This window comes from Choloepus didactylus, chromosome 9, assembly GCF_015220235.1.
Source record: "Choloepus didactylus isolate mChoDid1 chromosome 9, mChoDid1.pri, whole genome shotgun sequence".
Classification (NCBI taxonomy): Eukaryota; Metazoa; Chordata; class Mammalia; order Pilosa; family Megalonychidae; genus Choloepus; species Choloepus didactylus.
This window is the reverse complement of record NC_051315.1, coordinates 23,781,760-23,797,558: the sequence shown is the minus strand read 5'-3', so window position 1 is coordinate 23,797,558 and position 15,799 is coordinate 23,781,760. Positions and strand designations below refer to the sequence as shown.

At 34.9% G+C, this 15,799-nt stretch overlaps 1 protein-coding gene across 1 annotated transcript in view; it reads right to left on the bottom strand.

The window, feature by feature from the left end:
- Nucleotides 1-14,447: 14,447 nt before the first annotated feature.
- The window catches only part of UBXN4 (UBX domain protein 4), an 85,787-nt gene continuing 84,435 nt past the window's right edge, over nucleotides 14,448-15,799 (bottom strand). The window contains exon 13 of the mRNA XM_037849322.1: nucleotides 14,448-15,106. Within this exon, the coding sequence (XP_037705250.1) occupies nucleotides 14,968-15,106 (139 nt within the window). The 3' untranslated portion in view covers nucleotides 14,448-14,967. The remainder of the gene's footprint in view (nucleotides 15,107-15,799) is intronic.

The window sequence follows — 15,799 nt, the reverse complement described above, 5'->3', positions numbered from 1 at the left end:
AACACAGCTTTAAAAATCATAGATGGGGATGATGTCATCAACATGGTCAGACACCCCCTGAAAACCCTCCTGAGATTCAGTGATAAAAAGGACAAATCTCCCTTGTTTAGAACTCTAGAGGAAGACAGAGACTGGAGAAGGATTCCACAAACACTGACTCAAAGAAAGAGAAAAATATAAGTAGGAAACTTCTGTCCTGGTTGGGCCCTTCCCTTCCTTTCTTTCCCCTCACTCAGCCCCTCATAGTTTGGGGAACACCCAGAGGCAGTGGTGGGGCAGGATCCAGATTTTAAAAAAGCCTCACAGCAGTGATTTAGGTCCCCACACATATCCAGACACAGGGAGCTAAGTCCATAGAGACCCAGGGCAGAACACAAGCCACTGAGGAGTGCTGAATAAAAGAGGGCCCCAAGAAGGAGCTTCCAAAATGGAGGATTAGGGAAGGAATGGCAGAACGTACTTCTTTCCCTAAAGCAGCGAGTAGCTAGGCAGAAGCTGTCCAACTCAACCATTTGGGAATCCAGGGAACAGGGGAGACAGTACAATGCTCAGAAGTGTGGAATGAAGGAACCGAGAAACCATGTTCAGAGGCTGTGTTTCCTTCTGCTGCTCCTAGTACGCATCACCCACCCTTGAAAGAGGCAGCAGCAGGCAGCCCAATCCCTGCCTGTTGGGCAGGTGCAGACTGGGACAGTCACGGGAGTCATCTACCAAGTTCAGAAGGGGACACAACCCAACACTGAGCCAGGTATTGCCTGGTGAAATGAAAACACAGGATCCTGCAGTTTCAGCTCCTCCCAGTCAGATGCTGCCAGGCACCACTGTTTCAATGGCTCCAGAAGTAAAATAGATAGCCGAAGAGCGCTAACTGCTTGGCAGGCCAAAAAATGAAGGAAAAAAGAAGGGCTATTGGCGTCTTTCCAGATCCTATCCCAAGGCCCATTAGTGCTGATCTATGGCACCTGCATGGGAACCCAGCCCTGTTTTGACTAGAAAACACCAAAGAGCAAACTGTCAAAAAAGTGCCTAAATACAAAACCAAGCAACAACAAAATCCTAGAGAGAGAAACCAAACATCAGAATACATCCATCAAGATGAGCGAGTATCAAGAAAATCACAAGGCATACTAAAACATAGGAAAATTGGCCCAGTCAATGGAACAAAATAAAAAGTTGGAGGAGACACAGAATTTGGAACAACTAAGCAAACATGTTCAAACAAATTCAATGAGGTGGCTAAAGAGATAAATAATGATCAGAAGATACTAGGTGACAAAGAATTTGAAAGAATACATAGAAAAATAACAGATTTCACAGAAATGAAAGACACTGTAGATGAAATTAAAAATTTACTAAAGACACACAACAGCCGATTTGAAGAGGCAGTAGAAAGGATAAGAAAACTAGAAGACAAAGCAAAAGGAGCCGAGAGGTCACTCTGGTGGGCACTCTTACGCACAATTTAGACAACCCTTTTTAGGTTCTAAAGAATTGGGGTAGCTGGTGGTGGATACCTGAAACTATCAAACTACAACCCAGAACTCATGAATCTTGAAGACAATTGTATAAAAATGGAGCTTATGAGGGGTGACAATGGGATTGGGAAAGCCATAAGGAACACACTCCACTTTGTCTAGTTTATGGATGGATGAGTAGAAAAATAGGGGAAGGAAACAAACAAACAAACAGACAAAGGTACCCAGTGTTCTTTTTTACTTCGATTGCTCTTTTTCACTTTATTATTCTTGTTATTTTTGTGTGTGTGCTAATGAAGGTGTCAGGGATTGATTAAGGTGATGAATGTACAACTATGTAATGGTACTGTGAACAATCGAATGTACAATTTGTTTTGTATGACTGCGTGGTATGTGAATATATCTCAATAAAATGAAGATTAAAAAAAAGAAAGAAACAGACAAAAGAACAAATGGAGGAAAAAAAGGAAAAATCTGAGCAGACTCTCAGAAAAATGACTGACAACATGAAATGCACAAACAGATGCATCATGGGTGTTCCAGAAGGAGAAGAGAAGGGAAAAGGACCAGCAGGAATATCTGAGGAAATAATGGCTGAAAATTTCCCAACCCTTATAAAATACAAAAATATGCAAATCTAAGAAACCCAACATACTCCAAACAGAATAAATCCAAACAGACCCACTCCAAAACACATACTAATCATACTATCAAATGCCAAAAGAGAATATTCTGAAAGCAGCAAGAGAAAAGTGACTCACCGCACACAATGGAAACCAAAGAAACTACATGTTGATTTCTCATCAGATACCATGGCAGTGAGGGGGCAGTGGTACAATATATTTAAGATACTGAAAAGAAAAACTACCAGCTAAGAATTCTGTATCCAGCAAAACTGTCCTTCAAAAATGAGGGAGATTCCTCTGATCTATATATCTATCTCTGACAATGACCTACCTTTATTGTTAACCTCCCTTTACTGTAAGTCTTAAAATTGTGTGGAGTGCAATACTAGGGGTTAATAATGGGGGGATAAGGGATATGGGATGTTTGGGGGGTTCTTTTTATTTCTTTTTCTGGAGTAATGCAAATGTTTTAGAATTGATCATGGTGGTGAATGTACAACTATGTGATGATACTGTGAAACACTTTATATACTTTGGATGGCTTGGATGGTGTATGAATGTATCTCAATGAAATTATATTTAAAAAAACTGCAAAAAAAAATAAGGGAGAGTTTAAAACATTCACAGATAAACAGAAGCTGAAAGAGTTCATTAACAAGAGGCTTGCTCTACAGGAAATACTAAAGGGAATTCAGCTGGCTGAAAAGAAAAGACAGGAGAGGCTTGCAGTACAGTACAGAAATGAAGACTGTCAGTAAGGGTAACTAAAAGGATAAAAAGAGAAAGAGAGGAAAAAAAATACCTGGCACATAAAAGCCAAAGAATAAAATGGTTGAAGGACTGCTTTAACAATATAACATTGGATGTTAATGGATTAAACTCCCCAATCAAAAGACACAGATTGGCAGAATGGATTAAAAAATATATATATGATGCATCTATATGCTGTTTACAAGAGACTCATTTTAGACCCAAAGATACGAATAGGATGAAAGTGAAGGACTGAAAAATAAATTCCACACAAGCAGTAACCAAAAGAAGCTGGAGTAGCTATAATATCAGATAAAATACTTTAAATGCAAAAATGTTATGAGACAAAGAAGGACACTATATATATATTAATAAAAGTGGTAGCTATGCAAGAGAATAACAACCATAAGTATCTATGTACCCACTCAAGGTGCCCCAAAGCATGAGGCAAACATTGGCAAAAATGGAGTAATAGACATCCTACAATAATAGTGGGAGACTTCAACACACCATTCTCTTCAATAGATAGGACATCTAAACAGAGGATCAATGAAACAGAGAACCTAAATGTGATAAATGAACAAGACCTAAAAGACATACAGAACATTGCACCTTCTCAAGTGCTCATGTATCATTCCCTAGGGTAGACCACATGCTGGGGCATAAAACAGGTCTTAAGAAATTTTAAAAGACTGGAATTAAAGCGCTTTCTCATAATGGATCAGAATGGAATGAAGGTGGAAATCAGTAACAGCAGGGGAACTGGAAAATTCATAAATACCTGGAGGTTAAGCAATCAGTGGTTCAAAGAAGAAATTGCAAGAGAAATCAGTAAATACCTCGAAAAGAATGAAAACAAAAAATGAGAGCACAATGTATCAAAACTTATGGGATGCTGCAAAGGCAGTACTGAGTGGGAAATTTATAGCCCTAAATGCCTGCATTAAAAGGGAAGAAAGAGCTAAAACCTAAGACCTAACTGAACACCTGGAGAAACTAGAAAAATAGCAGCAAACTCATCCCAAAGCAAGCAGAAAGAAAGAAATAACAAAGATTAGACTGGAAATAAATGAAATGGAGAACAAAAAAATAATAAAGAGAATCAGTAAAATCAAAAGTTGGTTCAAAACTAACAAATCCTTAGCTAGACTGACAGATAAATAGAAACAATGCAAATAAAAACAGAAATGAGAGGGGGGTAATTACCACAGACCATGAAGAAATAAAAGAAAGAATACTATGAACAATGGTACACCAACAAACTAGATAACTTAGATGAAATGCATAATTTCCTAGAAACCATCTTAACAGAATGAGGGGGGAAAAACACCTGATTTCAATTGACGCAGAAAGGCATTTGATAAAATTCTGCATCCCTTCTTAATAAGAACACTTGGAAAACAGGAATAGAAGGAAAACTTCCTCAACATGATAAAGGGCATATATGAAAAATCCACCAGTAATGTCATACTCAATGGTGAAAGAACACTTTCCTTCTAAGATCTGGAACTAGACAAGGATGCCCACTGTCACTGCTATTATTCAACATTTCTGAAAGTTCTGGCCAGAGCAATTAGGTAATAAAAAAAAATCAACGACATCCACATTGGAAGAGAATTAAAACTTTTATTATTTGCAGAAGACATGATCCTATATGTAGAAAATCCTGAAAAATCCACAACAAAACTACTAGAGCTAATAAACTAATTTAGCAAAGACCAGCATGCAAAATTTGATGGTGTTTCTACATATTAGTAATGAACAATCTGAAGAGGACATAAAAAAAAATTCCAATTACAAAAGCAACTAAAAGTATCAAATATCTAGAAATAAATTTAACCAAGGATAGAAAGGACTTGTACATGGAAAACTACAAAATATTTCTAAAAGAAATCAAAGACCTATATAAATGGAAAGACATTCTATTTTTATGGATTGGAAGGCTAAATATTGTTGTCAATTCTACCCAAAGCGATTTATAAATTCAACACAACCTCAACTCAAATCCCAGCATTACTTTTTTTGGAAATGGTAAATAAATCATCAAATTGATATTGAAGGGCAAGGGTTGAAGTTCAAAATAGCCAAAGACCTCATGAAAAAGAACAAAGTTGGAGGACTCACTTCCCCATTTTAAAACTTATTACAAAGCCACACTAGTCACAACAGCATGCTACTGCCGCAAGGATGGACATACAAACCAATGGAATTGAACTGAGAGTTCAGAAATCAATCCTCACATCTATGGCCAATTGATTTTTGACAAGGCTGCCAAGTCCACACAATTGGGAAAGAATAGTCTCTTCAACAAACGGTGCTGGGAAATTGGATATCCATATACAAAAGTTAACTCAAAATGAATCAAAGATCGAAATATAAGAACCACAAGTATAAAACTCCTAGAAGAAAACATAGGGAAGCATCTTCAGGACCTTGTCTTAGGCAGTGGTTTCTTAGACTTTACACCAAAAGCATAAGCAACAAAAGAACAAACAAAACAAAACAGATGGATGGTACTTCATCAAAATAAAAAGCTTTTGTGCATGAAAGCATTTTATCAGGAAAATAAAAATATAACCTACAGAATGTGAAAAAATATTTGGAACGCACATATCCAATAAAGGTTTAATATTCAGGGTACATAAAGAAATCCTATAACTGAACAACAAAAAGTCTTAAAAATGGGCAATTCCCCCCTACATGGGACCTGACTCCTAGGGGTGTAAATCTCCCTGGCAATGCAGGATGACTCCCAAGGATGAATGTGCACCTGACATTGTGGGATTGAGAACATCTTAACCAAAAGGGGGATACAAAATATAACAAAATAAAGCTTCAGCAGCTGAGAGATTCCAATTGGAATTGAGAGGTCATTCTGGTGGGCACTCTTAGGCACTATACAGATAACCCTTTTTAGGTTTTAAGGTATTGGAGTACCTAGAAGTAAATACCTCAAACTATCAACTCCAACCGGGTAGCCCTGACTCTTGAAGACAATTCTGTAACAATGTAGCTTACATTGGGACTGTGAAAGCCTTGTGGATCACACTCCCATTATCCAGTGTATGGATGGATGAGTAGAAAAATAGGGACAAAAACTAAATGAAAAATAGGGTGGGAGGCAGGAGTGGTGGTAATTTGGGTTTTCTTTTCTACTTTTATTTTTTATTCTTATTTTAATTTTTTCTGGTATAAGGAAAATGTTCAAAAAATAGACTGGGGTGATGAATGCACAACTATATGATGGTAGTGTGAACAGCTGATTGTACACCACGGATGATTGTATGATATGTGAATATATCTCAATAAAACTGAATTAAAAAAAATTTTTTTTAAATGGGCAAAAGACTTGAATAGACATTTCTCCAAAGAAGATATACAAATGGCCAAAAGCACATGAAAAATGCTCAAAATCATTAAGTCATTAAGGAAAAGCAAATCAAAACCACAATGAGATATTTCACACCCACTAGAATGGCTATTAAAAAATGAAAATAACAAGTGGAGAGGATACGGAGAAATAGGAACTCATTCTTCATTGTTGTGAATGTAAAATGGTGCAACCACTATAGAAAAGTTTGGTGGTTCCTCTGAAAGTTAAGTATAGAATTACCATTATGACCTGGCAATCCCACTTCTAGGTATATGCCCCAAAGAATTAAAAGCAGGGACTTGAACAGATATTTGCATTCAGATGTTCGTAATGACACTATTCACAGCTGCCAAAAGAAGGAAGCAACTAAGGGTCCAACAATTGCTTGGACAAACGAAATGTGGTCCCTACACACAATGGAATATTATTTAGCCTTAAAAGGCAATGAAGTTCTGATACATGCAACAACATGAACTTTGGAGACGTTGAGTGAAATAAGCCAGACACAAAAGGACAAATATTGTATGATCTCATTAATAGGAAACAATTAGAACAAGCAATTTCATAGTGTCAGAAATTACAGGGTAGGTTACCAGGGGCCAGGGTAGAGAATGGGGAGTTAATGCTTAATTGGTACAGAATTTGTTTGGAGTGATGGAAAAGTTGCAGTAGTGGATGGTACCACTAATGCAAAGTGTTAATAATAAGGGGGGGTATATGGGAAGTTTGTGTATTCTACATGATTTTTCTACAACTTCTATCATAAGAAAAACAACTATATTCAAGTTAAATAAAAAAGAAACTATTCTGGGGAAGAGGCTACAATTTGATTATGTTAACCCAACTGTATCAATAGTAACATTAAAGATGAATCATTTAAACATTTATTCATTGTTCAAATTGTCAGACTGGATTAAAAAAAAACTTGATCCAACTATATGTTGTCTCCAGGAGACACACCTTAGATTCAAAGATACAAACAGACTAAAGTAAAAGAATGGAAAAAGATATATCATGTGAACAGCAACCACAGGAAAAGTGTGATAAATATTATTAGAGATAAAGAGGAACATTATATATTGATAAAAGTGTCAATCCATCAGGAAGATATAACAATTATAACCATACATCAACCCAAAAACAGCAACAAAACATATGGAGTAAAAACGGAAAGAAATTAAGGGAAGAGGGACACAATTCAGCAATAATCATTGGCAGTTTCAATACCTCACTTTTAATAATGGATGGAACAATGAGAAAGGTAATCAACAAGGAAATAGAAAACTTGAATGATACTATAAACCAACTAAACCTGACAGCAATAGAACACTCCACCCAATAACAATAGAATATACATTCTTCTCAGATGCACATGTAATATTCTCAAGGATACACCATACAGTGGACCATAAAACAAACCTCAATAAATTTAAAAGGACAATATAATAAAAAATTGGTTCTCTGATCACAATGGAATGAAATTAGAAATCAGTAATAGGGAAAAGTTTAGGAAACACAAACATGGAAATTAAACATACTCTTAAATAACCAATAGGTCAATGAACCAGTCAAAAGGGAAATGAGAAAAGATGATAAGATGAATGAAACTAAAGCAGTGCTTAGAGAGAAATTTATAGCTGTAAATAAGAACCAATAACCTTCCACATAAGTCCCTGGAAAAAAGCTCAAACTAAATTTAAAGCAGGCAGAAGGAAAGAAATAAAAAAGATTATAGTGGAAGTTAAAAAAAGATTATAGTGGAAGTTAAAAAAAAAAACAGAAAAACGATAAAGAAAAACCAAATATTGGTTCTTTGAAAAGATCAATAAAACTGATAAATCTCTAGCTAGACTAACAAAGAAAAAAAAGATGGAGAGAAGACAAATTACTAGAATCAGAAATGAAAGAGGGGATCTAGTAATAACATTAGAGATTAATAAAAAGGATTATAAAGAATACTATGAACAACTGTAGCCAAAAAAATTTGAAAACTTAGATGAAATGGACATATTCGTAGAAAGACATCAACTTCCACAACTGACCCAAGAAAAAACAGACAATGTGAATAGACCTATAACAAATGAAACAATTCAGTGATTAAAAAAACTACTGACAAAGAAAAGCCCTTGCTCATATGGCTTCACTTTTGTATTCTACCAAACATTCAAAGAGGATTAATACCAATTTTTCACACTCTTCAAAAAAATAGAAGAGGGAACACTTCCCAACTCACTTTATGAGGCCACTATTACCCTAATACCAAAACCATGCAAAGGCCAACATCTGTTATGAATATGGACATAAAAACCTTTAACAAAACACTAATAAACCAAATCCAGCAACACATAAAAAGAATTAGGCACCATGACCCAGTGGGATTTTTCCCCAGGAATACAGCTGGTTTAACATCTGAAAATCAACTGCATTACATCCTATCAATTGGATAAAAAAAAAGATTACATGATTATCTACATACATGCAAAAAAATTATTTCACATAACCCAATACCCTTTCATGATAAAAACACTCAACAAAATAGGAATAGAAGGGAAGTTCCTCAATTCAATAAAGGGCATCTACAAAAAAACCAGAGCTAACATCATTCTTTTTTAATGCAATTTTATTGAGATATATTCACACACCATATAATCCATCAAAATATACAATCAGTGGCTCACAGTATCATCATAACATTTTCATTACTCAAAAATAAAAAAGGACACCCAAAACAACCCATACCCATTCCCCCCCCTTTATTATACCTAAAACTGTTGACTGTAATCCAGTCAACTTGATTCTTGATAACGACTGTATAACTATATAGCTTTTCTTGTATGACCATGTGATTCTGAAAACCTTGTGAATGACACTCCCTTTATCAAGTGTATGGGCAGATGAGTAATAAAAAATAATAATAATGAGGGGATAATGGGTATGGGATGTTTGGGGGTGTTTTTTATTTTTAGCATAATGAAAATGTTCTATAATTGTGATGAATACACAATTATATGATGATACTGTGAGCCACTGATTGTATACTTTGGATGGGTTATATGCTGTGTGAATATATCTCAATTAAATTGCATCTTAAAAAAAAATATGTGTGATACTGGCACAAGGATAGACATACAGACCAAAGGAATCGAATTGAGGGTCCAGAAATAAATATTTGATGAGGGTGCCAAAACCATTTGTCAGAACAACTGCACAGTCACATGCAAAGAATGAAGTTAGACTGTCCTCTCGCAGCATATATATAAATGAGCTCAAATGGATCAGACTTAAATGTATGAGCAAAATCTTAGAAGAAAATGTGTAAATCTTCATCATCTTGGATGTAGCAAAGAATTCTTATGACAACAAAAGCACAAGCAACAATAGAAAAAATAAATCGGACTTAATCAAAATTAAAAACTTGTGTTTAAAAGGACGCCACCAAGAAAGTAAAAAGACAACACAAAGAATGAGAAAAAATAGTTGTAAATCATATATCTAAGGGACTTGTATATAGCATAAAGAATTCTTACAACTCAGTAATAAAAAGACAACCCAATTTTAAAGAGGCACAGGTTTTGGAAAGGCATTTCTTCAAGGATGCTCAGCGTCATTATCAGAGAAATGAAAATCTTAACCATGAGATACAATTTCACACCCATTAGGATAGCTAGAATAAAAAAGATAACTGTTGGTGAGGATGTGGAGAAAGTGGAATGCTCATACACTGCTGGTGGAATGTAAAATGGTTCAGCCACTTTGGAAAACAGTCAGGTAGTTTCTCAAATGATTAAACATAAACATAGTTATCATATGACCCAGCAATTCCACTCCTAGGTACATACCCAAGAGAAACGACAACATATGTCTACACAGGAACTTGTATATGAATGTTTATAACAGCATTATTCATAACAGACAAATGGTGAAAACAACCCAAGTGTCTATCAACAGACAAATGGGCAAACAAAATGTGGTCTATATAGAATATTATTCAGCCACAAAAAGGAATGAACTACCAATACATGCTACAATATGGATGGATGAAAACATGCAAAGTGAAAGAAACCAGACACAAAGACCACATCCTGTAGGATTCCACTTACGAAAGTTCATAACAGAGAAATCTACAGAGACAGAAAGTAGAGTTGTTAGGGCTGGGGTGGGAGGGCAAAGGAGGTTTCTAAAGCATATGGGTTTTTTGTGTGTGTGATAAATATGTTTTAAAATTGACTACAGTGGTGGTTGCAGATAGCTGTGAATATACTTAAAAATCACTGAAATTTGCACTTTGAATGAATTGTACGGCATGTGAATTGTATCTCAATAAAACTATTGAGGAAAACATGGTTTTGTTGAGTGTCTAGCCCTCTACTGCTGCTTCTCCTCAAGTAAGTTCAATAGAAGTTATGAGGTCACACAAGCCATTGGGGGCTTCCACTTTAACTTTCCCACAAAACCAAGGCTTTCTACTTAACCTTTTATTCTCTGAGGTAGAGCTACTATAGTATACAGAAAGAGATGACCTTTGAATTACCCTTTATCTTCCCCTAGTGCCATCTTTTATGTCCCTCCTTGGCTCCCCACTGTCTACAGAACAATTTCTAAGGACTCAAGCATGGCCCATAAGGCCCATGTGATCTGAGGTCAGTTCACTTACTTTGCTTCCCTTCTTCCTCTTCCAATTTGTGGTAGTTCTGAACTGCATGAAGGTCCCTGACCATGCCATATTCCTTGGTGTCTTTGTAAATAAATGCTATTTTCTTTTGGAAACACCTTCAAGTCTCAGCTCAAATAATGTACATCCTCCTCTGGGTGGTTTTCCTGAACTCCCAGACTCCTTCCTCTACTTTCTTTTTCTCTGCTATTAGCTTCCTGAGGCCAAGGACCATGTCTCACTGTCTTCTCCAAGCACATTTTGAAGACAGAACAGAAAGGACACCTGCTCCTTTCACAACCATAACCATAATAGTGGTGGGACCATTAAAAGATGTGGTCTTCACCAATTCTCCTTGAATGTGCTGAGAGAAACACTTAAAAATGTATTTGGCCCAAATATTGTTTCTAGATATCTTGGAGAATTTTAAAGAAAATTTCTGGCTGGTTTTAAAAGGGTGATTCATGCTTGGAATTTTCGGTTTAAGCATTCCTTACCTGAATCATGTCTGTAGCAGATTCCTGTCAAAATGTTCTACTGCAGCAAGCCCCAACCAGGCAGTCAAGGACTTGTGGTGCATAAGCTTGTTTCTCTAGCCAACAGATATTAAAAGTTTATCGGATACACAGGGGCAGGAGCAGGTGTCTAAAACTGATATTAAAGGCACGACTTTGTCCTTTAAGCTGTCAATTATACCAAAATTAATCTCAAAATTCAGTAAAATTCAATATAAAACAACAAATTTGGGGGGATTATGCATAATGTAAAATTTCACATTTTAAATAAAAGGGAGAACAGGATAATTCTGGGGAAAAAAGCATATCAAAACATATTATAAGATTAGTTATTTAAGTAATTTGGTAGCAGAGAATAGATCAATAAATGAAAAGAGAGCCTAGACTTATACACAATTTCATTTGGGAATGAAGTATGTGGCAAAGATGGCATGCCAACTCAGGTAAAAAGATGTATTATTTCATGAAAGGTGGAGGGTAAATAGGTTAGCTCTTAAAGATGTTAGTACAGGATGGGGAACCAGATACCTTCCTTGGATAGCAGTTCTAAATATGAAAATTGAAACCATAAGAACACTAGGATATATGGGCAAATTTTTAAAAATTAATTTTTGAAGTGAGTAATGTATAAACCAGACTACAAACCAGGAAGTCATAAATAAAAACAGTGATGAATGGGACCACATAAATATGGCAGAAAAAAAAAAATACTCATCATCAAAAGACAAACAGAAATTATATGCTAGACAAAGGGTAATTTTCTTCATATATTTGGATTTCTTAGAAAAAAAAAAACACAATAAAAACTGACAAACACATCTCAGAAAAAAAGGCAAACACACAATCTCAGAAAATAAACTGATGAATAACATTAAAAGATGCTCAGCTACATTTGTGATAAACACAAAGCAAAACAATTTTTCAGCTACCATTTTGACAAAGATGAAAAAGTATGAATAGAGTGTTGGCAAGGGTGCAGGGAAATAAGCATTCTCAACCACTGTTGGCAGGGGTGTAAATTCATACATCCTTTGGAGGAGGCATCGACACCATCTTTCATAATCCAAACTGCAAACATGCTTTGCCTTACAAAGTTATACAAATGTATCCTATGGGTATATTTTCACAATTAAGAGGATACCTTCCCAAGGATGTTCACTGTAGCAATGCTTTCAAGAGAAAAACAAAAACAAAGAATTTGTAATAACCTTAATGTCCCCCACCAGAGAACTGGATAATAAACTTGAGGTACAATAAATTAGAATGCTGTGCAGCTGTTGATAAGAATGCCACAGCAATGTGTCAACAGGGAAGATCACCAAGACTAAGTAAAAAAGCAGCTGCATGGGGAGTATACATAATATGATCCCATTTATTTAAATGCAGATTATATATTTCTTATATGTGCATTAATTTTTCCTGATAATTACATAAGAATCTGTTAATGCTTTATACCTCTGGGGAATAGTACTAGGGGTAAAATGCAAGAATTAATTTTCATCTTATGGTCTTCTTATACGGTTTTGAATTTTTTTAGCAGGTATACTCTTTAAAAATATAAAATTGAGAAAATCTATTCAAAGATTATGAACTGCTCTTTTATGTACAATTCTTTAAGACTTTTGGTTTATTTACCTGATTTCTTTCCAAGTCAAAATGACTTGAGGTACACAAAGTATTTGCAAATGTATTTCTAGTAGTTATTAGTAGAGTCACACCTACTTGACAGGCTTTTTGTTTAATTAGATATTACTATATTTATTTAAAGATGACAAACCTTTACTTAAGTGGTGTGACTGATGGTTTGTTTCTTTTTTTTTTAAAGGAATGATATGGCTGTTACAGAATATCAGGAAAACCTATTATGCAAAAAAAATGTATAAAGCAAAAAACCTCTAAAATCACATAATTATTATGTTTTGGTGTATTTTCTTTTCCCTTTATATATATATTAACATATAATATCTATATATAAAATGTGTTTACAAAGCTGAGTTCATACAGTACTTATAGCTCTGTATCCTGCTTTTTCTCATTAAACATGTTAAACCATTAATAGGTACTTATTAAACATGTTAAATTGAATTGAAATAGTATTGTAACATTTCTCTTCTTCAAAAATTAATTGTTCCTATAAAAGGCATTTAGAGAGTTTCCAGTTCTTAAATAAAATAAGTAATGCTTAATGAATACACTTATACCTAAACTTTTTCTGCATTTAAGATCACTCCGTAGAAAAAAAAATTATTGGATCAAAGAGTGTGAAATGTTGAAGGTATATGAAAAATATTGTTTTTCAGAAACTGCTCTGGTCTTCACTCCTACCAAGAGCATAGCCTGTCTCACTGTTCCCCTTGCCAACATTAACTATTACCATTTTTAGAAGTCATTGTTATTTCATAGGTGAAAAACAGAAAGCCTCCTATGCAAAAATTTCATTACAAAATAAAGTCAGAGTCCTTCCATATGTTCACTCAAAAGTGATAGGTATCTTCCAATCTAAAAACAGAGAGTTAAAAGAGAAACTGTCAAGCTTACTTATTTTTCAAACATTAGTTCTCTGATCTCCACTAACAAAAAATATGGTGTTAAAGCAGCATATAAGTCAGATTAAGAATCTTTTTTAAATTATTAAAAATAACCTAATAAGGAAAAGACATTATCTTTATTCTATACTTCTCATCTTACACTAGAGGTGAAGTCCTTAAAGTATGTTTATTCCAGGCCAAAACTTCAGTGTACAGGTGAAAGAGAAATGGATTGTGTGCTAGCAGTTGTTTTGCATATGATGAGAAGACAGACCATAATAGTATACAAACAAAATGATGTTTCACTGACTTAGGAGAGACAGAAATTAGCATCAATGTGCACCAGAAAATTTCTTCCTTTAATGATATTTAGGGTAAAGCAGCCAGTTTCTTTCCTGAGATAGCTCCAGGGCAGTACTTTGGGAAGAAGGGTGGGGTGGCGATCTGAGATATAGGACTTCAACTGAGCCCTGTGCAAGAAAAAAATGCAAGGATAACAAACCTTGAAAAAAAAATAAGATCATTCTGATTTATGGAAAAGATTTTTTATTCAGTGTTTAAGATTAAAAACTACAAGATTTTGCTTGCAGCTGATGAGCAAAAAGAGAAAAGTTAAACAAATTATCATCTGATTGGCTAATTAGAATATTCTGACTCATTCAAATTACTCAGTGACATATCAGTTATTTTATGGGGCTTAACAGTTTTGGAGCAAAATAGCTTGAAGCAAAACATGTCAGCTGAGAGCATGGGGCTAATAAGTATATAAAATACTGAATAAGAAAGCTGATGAAGGGACGCTGAGTCAGATCTTTTGATTATTTTAGGCTTCTAGCAGTTTGTTACCATATGCAAGGATCTAGGAGCCAGTTATTTTCTCTCTTGACTTTTTCAGTTACACAACTTTAACCCATACCACTAAACAAGAATAAAGAGACACTTTATAGATCAGTCGGAAAACATAAAGCAGTCCTACTTCTCCAGTAGAATTTTAGTTGAATTAAATCATAAGAGAAACAATGATTATTGCACATATCACACTTGTCACACTACATCTGTTGAGTAGAATTTCCATTCCAAGTGTTGTTTTCATCTTCACCATCATCTTGAGTCCTCAATCTATATATCTTCCCTTCCTTTTTAAAGTCTTCCCCACGCTTTTCCAGCACTCTTTTTCTAACTTGTTCCCTGATAAAACAGAAGAAAGAGAAAAGGAAGACTATATAAAATGAAAATAGTAACACAAAGTATTTTCTTTTAAATTTCCATTATTGTAGGCAACTGTACTTTACTTTTAACTCTACCTAGGATAATGAAAGTCCATGGGAGATAATTATACCTACTAATGCAGTAGTAGACTTTATTAGTGTCTGGCTTCATCTGTTCACCAAGTCAATCCAGCCAAATAATATTTTCCATTTCTGTGTGTTTCTTGACAATGTACCAAATTTTAGAAAAGTGGGACCATTTGCTAACTAATATTTCCTTTTTTATTTATGCAAGTTGATATGTCTACTAAAACATGTACAACTTACACAGCACCTTGGAGGCTAACCAAAGGTCCATTCATAGTCTGACAGAAATAGTCAATTAGCCAGTTTTTAATCCTTTCAAAATCTTTAAGAATGACTCATTTAAAATAAACAGTTAAGAACAAACAGGACTTCCTCATTTGAAAATGGGAAGTAAACAGGGATGAAATTTAAGCTAACAGAATCCTTTAATACTAGAGGGGAGAAAAAAAGCTGAAAAATAATAGTGGAATTGAAAGCTTTCCTCTCTTAGATTTACGTCTATGCTTCCACTCACTGCTCAGCAATAATTCTAAAATTCAGTGTTAACAAGGCTTAGTTTAAATGCTATTCCAAGACCAGAGACAAG